The 15,085-nt window shown below is 45.3% G+C and overlaps 1 protein-coding gene across 2 annotated transcripts in view; it reads right to left on the bottom strand.

The window, feature by feature from the left end:
- Positions 1-15,085, bottom strand: part of tbl1x (transducin beta like 1 X-linked) — a 34,892-nt gene that overhangs the window by 11,084 nt on the left and 8,723 nt on the right. For both annotated transcript variants that reach the window (XM_061723390.1, XM_061723391.1), the window contains exons 3-5: positions 3,760-3,865; positions 3,208-3,353; positions 1,363-1,582 (exon numbers count right to left, since the gene is read on the bottom strand). In XM_061723390.1, the coding sequence (XP_061579374.1) occupies positions 1,363-1,582; positions 3,208-3,353; positions 3,760-3,817 (424 nt within the window). In that variant the 5' untranslated portion in view covers positions 3,818-3,865. The remainder of the gene's footprint in view (positions 1-1,362; positions 1,583-3,207; positions 3,354-3,759; positions 3,866-15,085) is intronic.

Here is a 15,085-nt window from a genome sequence, read left to right as displayed (position 1 = left end):
CCCAGCAGCACATCTATCATCTCCTCCAGGTTCTACATCTTTAGTGTTGTTGTCTTCTTCGTTTAGATCACACAATCAAATACGTTACAGCAGCTTTGCTTTAACCTCCATTGCTCTGCTCCAGGTGCTGGATTGTTATGGAAAAGAAACCAGGCTGAGTCGAGCCGAGCTGAGTAAAAAATGTAATAACAATAAACCTGACACACACCTCTGATCCTGCCTCAGTTATATGGAGAAGCGTAAATAACCTGACGTTTACGGCCCGTAAACTCGTCCTCGTAGCCTCCGACTAGTCGCGCCCTCATCCTGCCGCTGCCATCAACACCTTTCATCAGATTCCTCTGGATGAGAGCCAACACAAACATCCACTCCTCATTCCTCTCTGTCGTCCTCCACCTGATCTCCACCTCTCTGGTTTCACCCCAACGGGACCTGAACTGGTTCTGCACCAGTCTGCACAACAGCCCGAGCGTGCACGGCGCACGGCTGCGAGGAACGTTCATAGATGTCAGATTCAATCATCCTGACGTAGATTACATCCTCAGGGTGTGTACAAGTTTGACCAAGGTAAATTTAATGCTTTTTAACACCATTTTCAAACAAAGACATCCAGCGCTGAGGTCAAGGTTGCAAGATCTGACATGTTCCAGCCCAAACGCGATGTAAAACCCGCGTAAATAATCAAAAACCAGCCCCAATCAGCCATTCTCCATGTTAAAACCGTCAATTATTAAATGCGGAATAAATTTCAATTCATAAGCAAATGAAACCAAAAAAAGTTCAGGCTGCAAACAAAGACTACAATTAAATTGAGTAGATTAACGCAAACATAATATCAGTGAGTTTATTGTGTACGTTTCTACTTTTCTCTGCCATAATGGCAACTTTTTCGTTAATAATTCCTCCTAAATATGTTTTATTATTATTATTATATATTATTTTTATTATTAAATATTTTTCACCTCAAAGTCAAATGAAGCCCAATTGGGCAGAAACCCACCCAATCTGGCAACATTGACTGAGGCGTTGTCAAGGAAGCGCATGTCTAACAACTGGAAAACACATGTATTTATCCTCAAAACTATTTAATAAACTTTTCAAAGTGTAAGAAAACTTTTGAATGAATTGAAAACTTGATAATTTCCCTCTAAAATTAAGATTCAAAGATTAAGACCCTTGGAGACAAATTAAGAATTTAAAAGGCCTTATTTTAGCAAAATGGAATTCAAGACTTTTTAAATATTTTTTAAGGACCCAATGAGCCGCTCTGATCGTCTAAAAGCAGTAAATTCTTGCCCGTCATTGGATCACCGACTTCCAGCGGCAGTAATCAGGAGCTCATCTCCGGAGGATGGGACTTACTCATGTTGTGGGTGCCGTTCTCCTCGCCGTTGACCGTGGCCTCGCCGTTCTTTGGTGCGTTTGGTTGGTGGCCCGAGGTGGAGGCCGCCATGGTGCAGGTGGCCTGCTGCTGGGCCAGCCGGTCGCGGAACGCCTGCTGCCGCGTCTGCACCACGTCCGGCATCACGGCGTCGATGAGCGACAGCGACTCGATGGGTCGGCCGTCGAAGACGGTGCCGTCCTGCCGGGGGAGGAGGGACGCACAATTAGTCAGGTCAGGTTTATTTATAAAGATATCTATCAACAGTTTCCTTGACTTATTTTTTTGCCTTGGTCAACTACAGGACTGTCTCAGAAAATTAGAATATTGTGATTTTCTGTAATGCAATTACAAAAACGTCATACATTCTGGATTCATTACAAATCAACTGAAATATTGCAAGCCTTTTATTATTTTAATATTGCTGATCATGGCTTACAGCTTAAGAAAAACTCAAATATCCTATCTAAAATTTGAATATTCTGGGAATCTTAATCTTAAACTGTAAGCCATAATCAGCTATATTAAAATAATAAAAGGCTTGCAATATTTCAGTTGATTTGTAATGAATCCAGAATGTATGACATTTTTGTTTTTTTAATTGCATTACAGAAAATAAAGAACTTTATCACAATATTCTAATTTTCTGAGACAGTCCTGTAGAAAGAAAGTAAAAGTAAAAAAAAAGCAGCAAGCGTCATTAAAGGTTCACAGTATTATGAAATCTAAAATACAAAGACAAATTTGTATCATAATAATTTCATAAAAATCTTACAATTACAAAAATGAGAAAAATAAACCATGAGCATAATTACAGGTAAATGTTTGATTAATTTAAGTAGCCTGATAAACGCAGGAAAATAACATGTTAGAAACACTGTTTTTACTGTCAAATATAAAAGACTGCTGAATGCACTGTACTAATATTTCCGAGGAATCATTAAAGTGGAAGAATACTGCGCCATTTACAGCATAATGTTACACCTGGTGTTGAAAATAAATAGATAAGAGACACGATTTCAGATGCCTGGGTCTTTCAGTGTGACGAGAACCCAAATCAGATGACAAAGACCGACTGAAGGGAGTTAACAAGTAGAAAGAAAAAAGTTTAGTTGACCAAAGTGCTGGACAAGCGAAAGGAAAACAGGACAACGTAAAACAGAAAACACAAATAAAAGAAAACAATCATGGTGAGTTAAATGCTAGTGAATAAAAATGAGTTTTAAGATGAGATTTAAAAACAGCCATAAGGAGCCGGGCGTGTGTGCAGCAGCAGCTCGGTCCAGAGCCAGAGCCAGGACCGGTGCTGCAAAGGCCCGGTCACCCCTGCTCTTCAGCCTGGAGGGGGGAACTGTTAGAGGGAGTTGGTCAGTTCACCTAAGAGAAGCTTTATGGACATTTAAATGACCTGAGATGTAAGAAGGTGCAAGACGGCGCAAGGTGTTTGCGTCTCTGCCTGTTTGTTTGTTTTCTCTCTTGCAGATCCCAAGCCCGTTGTGTGTTTTCCTGTGTTTCTCTCATTTCAGACATGATGCAACACCATGAAAAGATTTAAAAACAAATAACAATTTTAAAATGTATCCTATAACAGAGCCATTGAAGAACGTCAAGCACAAGTAGTGACTAGTGTCTTGAAACAGAGGTGGAAACAGCCTCTTAACTGACAGTCTCCTGCGCTTCTGATGTTGCGTCAGAGCTCCTGGCGAGGGTGAAGTACGCAGCGTGAAAATCACTTGAAGCTACCTTCGTGTGTCGACACGGAGATCAAAGTTCGCCCTTGTATCATTAAGCCACAGAAACCCGTAGCGGCAGCTCTCGGCCTTCACCTCGTTAATGCTGATCTCGGCCTCCACATACTGGAGCCCCTTCTGCAGGATGGAGATGAGGGCTGCAGGGGGCACTAGCGTCCCGTTGATGTTGGACTGGCTGATGTGGCTCTCGATCCCGAAGGTGAATGCTGAGTGGGAGAAACCTGCAAACAAAACACCGTGCGCAGCATGTGCACGGAAACAGCCGCATGAATATTCTGCTCTGATCCAAACAAAGCCAGCAGCGATTAAGCATCTAACCCCCATCGCAGCTCTGCATTTCGGGGTGTAATTAAACGCCTGCCGGCACCAAATCTAGCAAAAACATGGTTTTCTGCAATAAAAAAACAGTAATAAAATGCAACAGATACGACTTTTATCAATGAAAAGCATTTAAATCACAGAAGAGTTGATCGTTTATCATCTTAGTCCAAATAAGAATACTGTTTAATTATATATTAACTATGCTTTGTCTTTAGGAAGCGTGTTAATCACATGTGCACTACGATAACATGCACGTCAACCGTCATATCTATAATAATTGATTTTTCACATAAAAAGGAGACGAACCTGATTCTTGGAGGTATCTGTAAACCAGGAAATTCACCTCGTCACTGGTAATACTCATCTTAGCCTGATGAGAGGGAGGAGGTACGCTGGAAGGCTGAGCTCACTCCTGAAATGAGAAATAAACATGTGTTACAACGTTGATCGGGGGAACTTTTAGGTCGGTGCTTTGACATAACAAAAGGGAAAAGCATCTTTATTGACTTGTGTGGCATTTAAAGCGTCCAGTAAAGATACGAGCATCGCCTGTCCTGACGTGTACCCGGGGATGTGTTCGTGTGCAGCACCGACTCCAGGCCTCCGTCAGCTCATGCTCTCTGGGGTTTTCGTCCCAGTTGATGCTTGATTGGTGTCGACTCCGGCGACGCCGGAGTTACTTAACCTTTCAGTCGATGGTTATTACAGAATCTAAGCATTCAGAGTCTCTCCCGTGTGTCTGGATCGGTTTCTGGCCGATGCCTCGGTGACGGCGGCCCTTCAGACACGCAGCCACCTCCGCACTCAAGCAGTAAATGATGTGTCCACCATCCATCGGGGACCGTGGAGGAAACTCACCGCCGCGGAGGGAGGGAGGGAGGGAGGAGGCGAGGAACAAGAGCCGAGGAGGAGGCAGCTAGAACCTGGGAATGAGTTCAGACATGCACGTTCTGAAAACCATTTCCTGCATGTGAAGGGTGGCGTCAGCTGCGAAGACGGCGGAGTTGTCCAACTTTCACACCGAGCCGTGTCCAGGCCCACTCAAGACTTCATCTGGTAGCATAGCAACAAGAGAGGCCGACGAAATGGGCAGAGAATAGCCTCGTCCCAATTACGAGCGGGCACCGAGCCAGGGGGGGTTGAACGCGTTACCCGCCGTGAATTATTCACTCCTTCACCTCCGTATATTCTTTCAGATGGCAGCTTTGCAGTGTGGAGGGTTCGATTACAACCCCAAAACTGCAGCATTAGGAATATCTTGATGGTTCAACTCGTACCAATCACATCCCAGGGTGAAAAGTAACACCTCACTGCTGCTGCCGTCCTCCAAAAGACAAAATAAAAAAAAACACCACCCGCCTCGGCCGCCGCAGCCTGTTTTGACCACAGTCAGCATGTTTCTCTTCAGCTAATTAGCTTGCATACGAGGCCAGGAAGGGCCGGCCACATCAAAGCCAGCAGCCGCCGCTCTCGGGGCAGTCGCAGCTACACACCAAACAACTGGAAATGTAATTAACCGGCCGCCCGGAGGGGCCCGGGTCCCATCGGTGCAGGGCAGCTGCAGTAATTCCTGCTTCAGATGGGCTCATGATGGCACCAGCCGTTAGCGCGGGTCCCGTAGCACCCCGGCCTCCTTCGGCCAAACAAAAAGGGCCTCGCAGGACCGGGAGGCTCCCCTGAAACCGCCTCCCCAGGTTATCCACAGTCAAGAGATAACCGGCTGCAATGGATTTACAGTAGACCTGCTTCATTCACTCAAAACTACAATAAACTGAGATTTAAAGGGAATCACATTAACTGTGCGGCGCTTCACAAAAAGCCCAAATCCGAAAGCACATCAAGGGGCGAGCATGAGATCACACCACAACTAAAGACGGCGGACATGCTGCGAGCGACCTGCACCAACCACGTAACGTGTAATCCTCATGTCTGAGGTTGCTATAGCAATATGAATCCTGCCATACAGCGAAGGTTAAGAGAAATCCAACGCCGTGCGCCGGCTTAGAAACGCCAAGCAGCTTCAACACCTTCAGCTTAACAAAATGCAAACGTTTAAAAGCTGTTTATCCGACACATGCAAAATATGCTCAACTCCATCCGGTTTATTCATCTTTTAGGGAATATTTGAGACAAATTTGAGAGATTTTGCTTTTGGTCATTTTAATCAATCAGCTGCTAAAAACAAAGGAAAATGTTGTAAAAAAACAAACAAAAAACAAACAAACAAGAATGATATTAAAGATTTCAACCCAGATTACATATAAAATGCCAGATTATTGTTTATTATAGTTTACGAGAGAAGCATTTGTTACGACTGAGGACAAAAAAAGAAAAGAAAACACCAAACAAACACTAATGAGTCCATCATGAGCCTCCCTGCTGGGAATAAAGGCCTCATTAGGATGTTTATTGCACTTTTGTGGCAATTACTTAACAACAGCTACCCTCCACTGCAGGAACACTGGGTAGACTCGAGGTGGCTTGAAACCCCACACTGGCGACCCCCCCCCCCCCCAAACTACCCAGAATCCACCACACACAAGGTACAGTCACACTGTGTTTGAATCTCTCCTCCTGTGTTGTTCTGACAAATGTGCTGAAACATGAACGGCACATAACCCGACCGGTGTACGCTCGCCATAAATACTTTTTACGGTGTCAGCAGAAGACGGAGCAACAAAAGCGGTGAATTTCACTGACTCACCGAGCCCAGAGAGCCGCGCCAGCGTGCAACTGCAAGGTCAGAAAGATAGCTTTGGGCCCTGATTCTTCCCAAAACACGGAGCTGCTCACGAATACCTTCACCGGGAAGTCTGCGGGGACTCGTCCAATCAGAGGACAGTAGCCTGAGAGCGTACTCGCACCAAACAAGACGCTAGCGTGGCCTGAAACCTGGCGGGGAGGCGAGGCGGCGGGAGGCGCGCCCGGGCACGCTACAGTTGCACGTGTAATCGGATGAGGGTGTGAATGCCAAGTATGCGTGACGGGGAGATGCGACTGTTGATGCTGACTTTCATTTAGCAACACGGAGGTGTCGTCCAGAAATTTAAAAATTGAGAGGGGGGTGAGGGGCTTTATCGGACGAGGGAAACCCAGAACTCACTCGTACGTGATAAAACCGTCAACACCAATGGACATCTCTGGCCTTGATGCATCTGCCGTCTTTGTTACAACTGCATAGCTAGTGTAAGCCAGTGAAACCGTACATGGGGGCAGGACTGCGCCAACGAATCCCCCGCCATCAATCGCCACTGCAAAACAGAGGTGACTGTGAGATACTCCATAGACGAACCACCTTTGGGATGAATGTGTTATCTGTTGTAAGCGGGAAAATCTGCAACAGCCTTCCATCTACAATAAGAGATTGTCCCTCATACTCTTCCTTTAAGGGAAATCTCAAGGAATGGCTTAAAACGTCCCAAATCTGTGATCATTAATCGTTTATTGTATTAACAATTGCAGTGTTGTGCGATTGTTAATGGTTGTTGATATTGTGTGTCGTGTAATGATGCTTGTATCTTACTGAGTCTTGCAGGGGGACTGCCAATGCAAATTAGCCTTTTGGCTACAATTGGATACATTTTCATTTTAAAATGATCAATGTACAATGTCCCTCTACACAAAATAAAGTCGAAAAAAAAAAAGGCAAAAGAGAAAAACTGAACTTGATCCAACAGCATGAGGACGTATGTACAATAAGCTATTAGTTGGCTGATATCAGTAAAATGTAGAAATAATCAGCATCGCCAATCCCCCCCCATCACCACCGTAGAGCTTTGGGGGTCAGAAATAACAGGAAAACAACAAAAAGGAGGGAAATCTTCCATCTTTGACCGTCTACATTTAGCAGCCTGGCACCGATAGCGGAGGGTGATGAAACCCAACGTAGCTGGCAGATAAAAGTAAACACTTAATAGATTGCTGCGGCTAATTAGGAGGGCGAGATTAATCAAAACACACAGAAAAAAGGGTTGTCTGCCAAGGTAATGAAAGCGTACAAGAGTGGTAAAGTTAATAAAGACGTTTTAACCGCCGTGTTTCAACAAAGACAGAAGCAAGACTACTCTAAATCTAAATATTAGGATAAATTAAGCTTCATTTGAGACAAAAACACACAATTATTCTTCAAGTAATCAATTGAAGCAGCAAAAAAACCAATACTTTCAAGTGTATTTGCTGCATTTGACAGAGCTGTGCTTCTGCAATAACTCTTCATAGGAAATTAAATCATCCTTCCACTGCAGAAAATAAAATAAAATAAAATTCACTCCAAGCAACAACAAAAAAAAGCCAAAAATAATAGAGCAAAGCCTCCTAAAGAGGCCGTCGTCTCGTACACATGTACATCTGAAAACAATGCTGCTTCAAAACCGGCATACCACAGACCCCATTTTCTCCTGAACCGTCAGCCAACAGATGTGCAAACAAGACCTGGAAACAGCAGCCATTTTCTCTTGAACTGAGCTGCTGAGTAAAAACCCGCCTTTGAAGCTCCGGTCGGCTGCAGTCTCGGAGGGGGAGGGGGAAGTGTGAGAGAGAGAGTGGGGGAGGGGAAGGTATGGGGGTGGGGGGGTGATCAACAATGATTTCCACACAGGTAATCACAAACATCACTCGTCTATTGTTCTGTGCCTTTGCTCAATGAATCGGTTACAGTCAATGTAGGTCAGCGAGTGGCTGAGGGGGGGGGGGGGTTGTGAGACTTCAGCCGGGGAAACACTTCTCCCATAGCGACGGCGGCACTTCTATTTTTATCGGGGGTGGCAAAATGCATGCAGAAAAAGACAGTCAGTCTGCAGGCTTCAAGTCAAATGTAAAAGCTCAACCTACTGATTAACGACAACTCGCATCTGAAAAAGCCATCTGAGGTGATCCGCTGGAAGAGCTAGCGACTGCTCGCTCGAGACCCCTGGACCTCGGAGGCCTTTATCTACTGGGCCCTTCAGGAGATAACAAAAGCTCATATTTTAAAAGCAAATCCTGTCATTAAGCTGTCATGAAGACCCCTGGCTGTGCTGGCTAATTTACAGTGAACCAAACACATGTAGCGTGATGCTAATCTGGTGCGTTTCATCTTTTGCGGTAAACAGTAGTTTCTCGTCAATCTACGTCAGCCTAGCCTGTAATTTGTGAACGGACATCTGACAAAAATGTCGTATTTCTGCACCAATTCCAAGCGGGCTTTTGAACATAGCTGCGAAGTTGTGCTGCTTTTCGGTGCAACTAAAGCTGCAGTTACGTCTCGTAGCATGAAACATTACCGTCCTACCAACGTGTAATGGGAACGAAGCGATGCCCTTATCTTGATTGTGATTGGTTGAAAGACTCACATGTGCATATTGGTTCCAACGAAGATTCACGTAAATAACATTTTAATTTCCAACTAAAAAAACAACAAAAAAGAACAGGCACAGCAAAAACGCAAGTAACATACATTGTTTACATGTTTCTTTGTTTCTTGTTACATGTATTCCTACCCCCCCCATCTCCTTTTCTGCTGCTGGCCATGTGCGAACAGCAAACATGCACTCTACCGCCACCTTGTGGTCGGCTGTGCTATTTTTGTCAGTCAAAGGTTCTTGTGTGGTGCTACGGTGTAACGGAGACCCGCCGGGGCAACGGCGAGCCCCGTTAGACATTGAAACCTGAACGCCTGCAAGTGGAAACACACCTAAAAAGGTAAGAGCAACAAAGTCAGGCCTCCATCAGACACATTGATCAGGTAGGTGAACCCCGTATTCATCGTCTTCGGGAGGCTATGCCAGGTGCGTAAACTGCAACATAGCGCTGCTACTCCACCGCGGTGGTTGAGAGACACGATTGCAGTATCAAACATCAAATACATTTTAGGCCGAGTCGTTTCCCTGTGCAGGAAACACCCCAACGAGAGTGACGTAGCACATTGGTTCTTGTGGTTTTAAGAGAAATCCCCAGGTGCCGGGTCGCACACAAGCAACACCTGAAAACACCAGACCTCAGTCTCAGGGGTGACCCCCCCCCCCCTCTGCGGCCAGACCTTAACCCAGAAGCACGGGGCTAAAATAACTGTACCGTTTTCCTTCCCTAAATAGTTAAATTCACATTCCAGGACAAACAGGCGTTCAAACGAGGTCAAACATAATCATAGGTGTCGATCAACCAGGTGAAAGCAGATATGCAACTGAAAGGCTTCAACAACTCACACTTTGAGCAGGTTTGACTGAAAGGTCGTCAGGGGGATCAACTGAGTGCAGTTTCTAAAAATTTAAACTTTTAAATCCGCAAATGTTGGACATGCTAAGCAGCTATTGTGACAGGACGTATATTTAAACCTTTTGCCTTTACTAAACACCACAGGTTTGATTACTCCTTTAACAATCATCCACGAGCACAGTCAGCAAAATAATTATTAAGTACTCTAATACGTTTGCAAACTTCGTTGTTCTTGTGTTTATCAGCAGTTGCGATATATTTCCATCCAACCAAACTTTTACTATATCTTCACGTCCGAAATCATGCTAAAGGCACGTTTGTTGTGGTTGTGTTTAACCACAATGCCCGGCGTTGTAGCCCACTTTCTGTATTTGGACCTTTTAAGCAGACCCAGGTCGGCTTCCTGGACCCCCCCGTCAGAGCCCCGATGGCGTATTCACACCTCACTAAACGGACCAAGAAAACAAACTCTGGTCCGTTTGAAGCGGACCAAACAGGGCTGGTGTGAACGCACCGTAAAATCTGCCACAATCGTCATTTAGAAGCTCTGAATGTACATATGTTGCACAATGTATAGTCTTTAATGCTCAGACACAACAACGACAACGTTCCAGTAGTGCTTGGACCCTTCGTTAGAGCATCTCCCGTCCCTACTATCTAACCCGGCACACATTTAACTGCCATGTGGTCGTGTCACGTGCATTATTCAAACAAAAGGTCTCTGGATAGCGTTTCACCTTGTATGTGAGGTGACCTGCCGATATCAAGGTTTACACTTCTCCCGGTCAGCAATATTCCTCATCTCACCAATGCTCGGTTTGTTTTCTGTGTCTCAAGGAACCACACGCTGCCGTATCTTCCATCCTAAATCAACTGTAAACGACCATCTAACCGAATGAAGCCAAGAACACCCGCCGGCGGTTAAGGCAGCTTACGGTAACGGGAGCGTTCGTCTTTATCAATGAGCAAAACTACTCCATTGAATATAAAATCAATAAAAGAAAAGCAGAGTTACATCTCCATGGGAACATATATTTTGTCTTATCATTTTTATGTTATCGGTGGAGGAAAACAGCACATTTTACATTCGAGTACATTTAGTACAGAAGTACAGACGCGTACAGAAAAAGAAAAACAATTAAAAAAGGAATTGAATTTTCTCGCCATTGTGAGTAAACATCAAGGCCTCACTCCTTTTTTCTGTTTTTCTTTTTCTTTCCCCAACAGGATGAGGATTTCACAAATAAGCTGTAAACACCGACACACACACACACCGACACACACACACAAGTGTGGATAATACAAGTGTTGCTATGGCGACCAGAAGATCTCGCTTTTCTGTCAACAGCTGCTCATACCACCTTAAACACCCCCCTCACCCCTCCCTCCCTCCCTCCCTTCCTCCTCCTCCTCCTTCCCTCCCCGGACTCCTCTCTTTTGACGCTCTCCTTCCTTCTGACATCCAGGTCACAAAAGCAAGGCACACAATCGCACCCAAACACTGATCTTCATTCTGGGATGTTTCTTCACGCAGCATTTACACAGTTTGACACCAACAGTACACAGTGTGTGTGTATGTATGTGTGCGTGTGTGTGTGTGTGTGTGTGTGTGTGTGTACACTCAACCCTGCTTAACAACTAACCGCACACATAGTAAAAGTACAAGCTGGTTTCCTGTTTCTTCCTACAGATACAGTATTAAAACTGCTCCAACTGTCAGGTTTTAGCTCCCAATAATCACAAAAATAAGATAAAAAACAAACAAAACAACCATCTTAACATATATTACGTCTTGTGTTCTGAATGAGACGTGACCTTCAAGCGTCGACCCCACTTGTTCACGGATGAGCGGTTCCCAAGTAACGTCCAGGTCCCACTGGTGTTTCTGGCTGAACGAGTTCAAATCAGAGCTGGTTTTCGCTTTTATCCGACGTCCAGTGAGAACGGTCAGGACCGTCTCTGATGTCACCATTACGTGTTTATGAATTTGTCCACTTCAATGGCACAAAAACTCAGATAAATCCTCCAGCTTCACTGCTGCTACGTCCTTAAAAACAACAAGAACCAACAGGAATGCGTATTTGGACATGCATCGTGGACGCCGCATTTGTGACGGGGGAAGCCACTGGCAGGAGACACGCATTTCAAAACACCGGCTCACACTTGCACAAGAGGCTTGTCTCCATATTTGCATATCATCAGCATATTTGTGACGTTTGTCGGTCGGCTCGGGAAAGTGTTTTATTCAGCTGATGAACCTGTCATACGATTCGAAACCGCAACGTAGAGAAAGGAGGCCGTCTTGGGGTCGCACGACACGGTGATCTGCCGTCCTGAAACGTCGGCTAACGCACATCCGGAGAGGAGGCGGGATGAGGATCTCCAGTTCGTCTCCCATCTCACCTCTGCTGCTCTTTCCCAAAGACGTCTGACCGTTTCATCTCGGGGCTCGTACACATATAAACACAACAGGGCAGAATAATAATAAAAAAGAGACCCCCTAAAATGTCATCGGGATTTAATGTGGATGAACAAAAGCAAAAGCAAAATAAAGATGTAGTTTCACAGATTCGCTCTTTTGGGTCACTTTTTCCCTGATTCATATGCTGAGAATACCACACGCCCACCTGGATAGCCGTTTAAACAACCAACAACATGAAACAGCAACCACCTTTGTTGTTCTTGGTATGGGCTGGTTTCTGCCGTGCACACGGGAGGATACCGATCTGCAACAAAGGTCATTTCCAGCGGCGTTGCAGCCTGTTTTCATTCACGCGTGCATCCCCAGCGAGCACGGACGGCGGTGTGTCATGCACATACGGGGGTATAATGTGGATAGAAATCTTTTCTGCAACACTGAGGTAAAAACGCTAATATCGACACATATTTAAAACAAAAGCCGTAGTCAGAGTCTATCCCAGCTTCTGGCTTCCTTTCAGACTAACTGGAGGAAGCCGGGCTACCTGGAGGAAGCCGGGCTACCTGGAGGAAGCCGGGCTACCTGGAGGAAGCCGGGCTACCTGGAGGAAGCCGGGCTACCTGGAGGAAGCCGGGCTACCTGGAGGAAGCCGGGCTAACTGGAGGAAGCCCGGCTAACTGGAGGAAGCCCGGCTAACTGGAGGAAGACGGGCTACCTGGAGGAAGCCCGGCTAACTGGAGGAAGACGGGCTAACTGGAGGAAGCCGGGCTAACTGGAGGAAGCCGGGCTAACTGGAGGAAGACGGGCTAACTGGAGGAAGCCGGGCTAACTGGAGGAAGACGGGCTAACTGGAGGAAGCCCACTCAAGCACGGGTTGCACCGAGGCTGAGGAAACCGACCACCGCCGCTGTTATAGCTTACGGACCTTAAATATGATGTAAATACAGTATATAATACATTATGAAAGGCTGATGGCTAAAATTCTAAATCACGTTTTTGCTTTAAATATGAAAAGAGTAAATGCCACGACAGGAATAAATCTTGTGCTTCTCCAAAACAATAACACTTTTTTAAATCAAAAAGCTTCGCTGTAACCCGATTCTGCAGAAGTCAAAAATCTCTGACAGCATTTTAGTGTGTTGCTCAGGGAAATGATGACTGTGCTCTTCATTATCGTCGTAGTCCCTCATAATATGTGGACAAGTTCCGGCCAACAGCATCTAGAATATAAATTTCAAAACTGCTTCAAAAACAAAAAGGTGTATGCAAGTATTTCCCGGTGACGCTTTAGCCGGTTGACAGGAACTAAACTCATTCTAGCGCTCACGTCCACATCACTAACACGACCTGCACAGGTGCCTCGTCCTGCGAGTCTCTCTATGACACTATGCAGCAGTAAACAACACTTCCACAGCCGTTTCATCAATGGTCATTTTGTTTGCACAGCCTAAAGCGTCAAACCATAACTTTCAGTTAGAGAGACAGAGAGGGAGAGAGAGAGAAAAAGAGAAGAGGCCTGGGAACCACTGCAGACATGCAGCCACCGAGTACACAGAGTCCAGACACAACAATCCAGCAACAACAAAATGCCAGAATCTGCACAGACTGCTGCATTCGTCCTCCTCATTGATTAATAATATTGATCAGAAAGGCATCGTTTTAAAAAAAAACACATAATATTCTGCATGGTTTCAAGAAGAAGCATTGTGGATAATTTTATTATGAGAATTACATACTTACACTTTGACACATTACCCTGAAGTGTGAGGTTTTTAAATCACATATAAATAAAAATGACGACCACTTTGGTCCTATATCGTTAATAATTTATATAAAAGAAGCTTTTCACATTTTCCACTACGCTTTTAAAATAAAAACCACCCGAAGATGAGGATTAAAAGAGCACGGTCGGGTGTGGACCGGGCCGTTCCCGCTGAGTCCTTCATCAGCGTTTAACGTCCCCAGATTGCAGGATGTCATTTCAACTCATCCCAAGGTTAAAGTAAAATGGACATGCGTCAAACCTCGGGGTGATAAAAGCCTCGTGGCACGGGGAAGTATGCGCTGCACACTCCCGCTACGCTCCACACAGACGTGGCCGCAGTTTATCCATCCAATCCCCCGTTGCGCCATTCCCACACTTTAGCAACTGGTTACTAAGGTGTGGGAATTTCTAATATGGATGCGTAGTGATACATCAATCCCACGCCCCTGAAAATAAAACGGTTTTCAGCAGCTGTCATGAGGTAGGTTTCAACCCGACAACCTCAACAGGCAATCAGATCGTAGCTGCTCTGAAACGTCTAATCTTGAGGGAGGTATGAGGGATGATAATAGTTTAAAAATGTTTCCCCAACAGCCTCCTCTGGTCGCTGCTCTGCCTGTATGCACGATTACCGAGATCAGTCTACTTATAACTCAGGGTCAGCGAGTTCAGCGAGTTCAGCTTTTAGCTGCGTATTAAACATGTTGTCAAAACACACAAATCCTAAAATAACACCCTTATCGTTCGTGGGCGGTGACAGATGGCATGTGTTGAAGAAATACTCCAAACATGGCGTTCATACCGGCCATCTTCATCTCGTTTAGGCTGAAGCCCAACTTCACAGTTTTCACCGTCGTGGGGCGGCTCATGAGGCTCTGGCCGGCGACCGGGGCTCGCAGGGTGGGGCGGCTTCACCAGACGAGCACGGGTTTACCGGCGAGGGCCCACACCCGTTCTGATAAATCCTACGTTTTTGTTTTGTCTTCTAATCTCTGAATGCATCATTTGCTCTACACACAGAAAAATCAATGAGATCAGCGACCGCCTGAGTGGAGGGTACCAGTAGATCCAGTAAGTACACGATCACAGGAAGCTCAAAGACCGCTGATGTGACATTTTTAGAAATCAGTGATTTATGATTTATAGGTTTTTTTGGGCCTATAAATTGGACCAATTGTTCTTTTTCCATGTGAGAAGATAAAACCGTTTAAACATGATGAATTATGCACAAATGTGCAGAAAACTGAATTAATATT

The sequence above is a fragment of the Cololabis saira genome, chromosome 6, assembly GCF_033807715.1.
Source record: "Cololabis saira isolate AMF1-May2022 chromosome 6, fColSai1.1, whole genome shotgun sequence".
NCBI classification, from domain to species: Eukaryota; Metazoa; Chordata; class Actinopteri; order Beloniformes; family Belonidae; genus Cololabis; species Cololabis saira.
The sequence above is the reverse complement of the archived record's forward strand: the minus strand, read 5'-3'. Positions and strand labels throughout refer to the sequence as shown.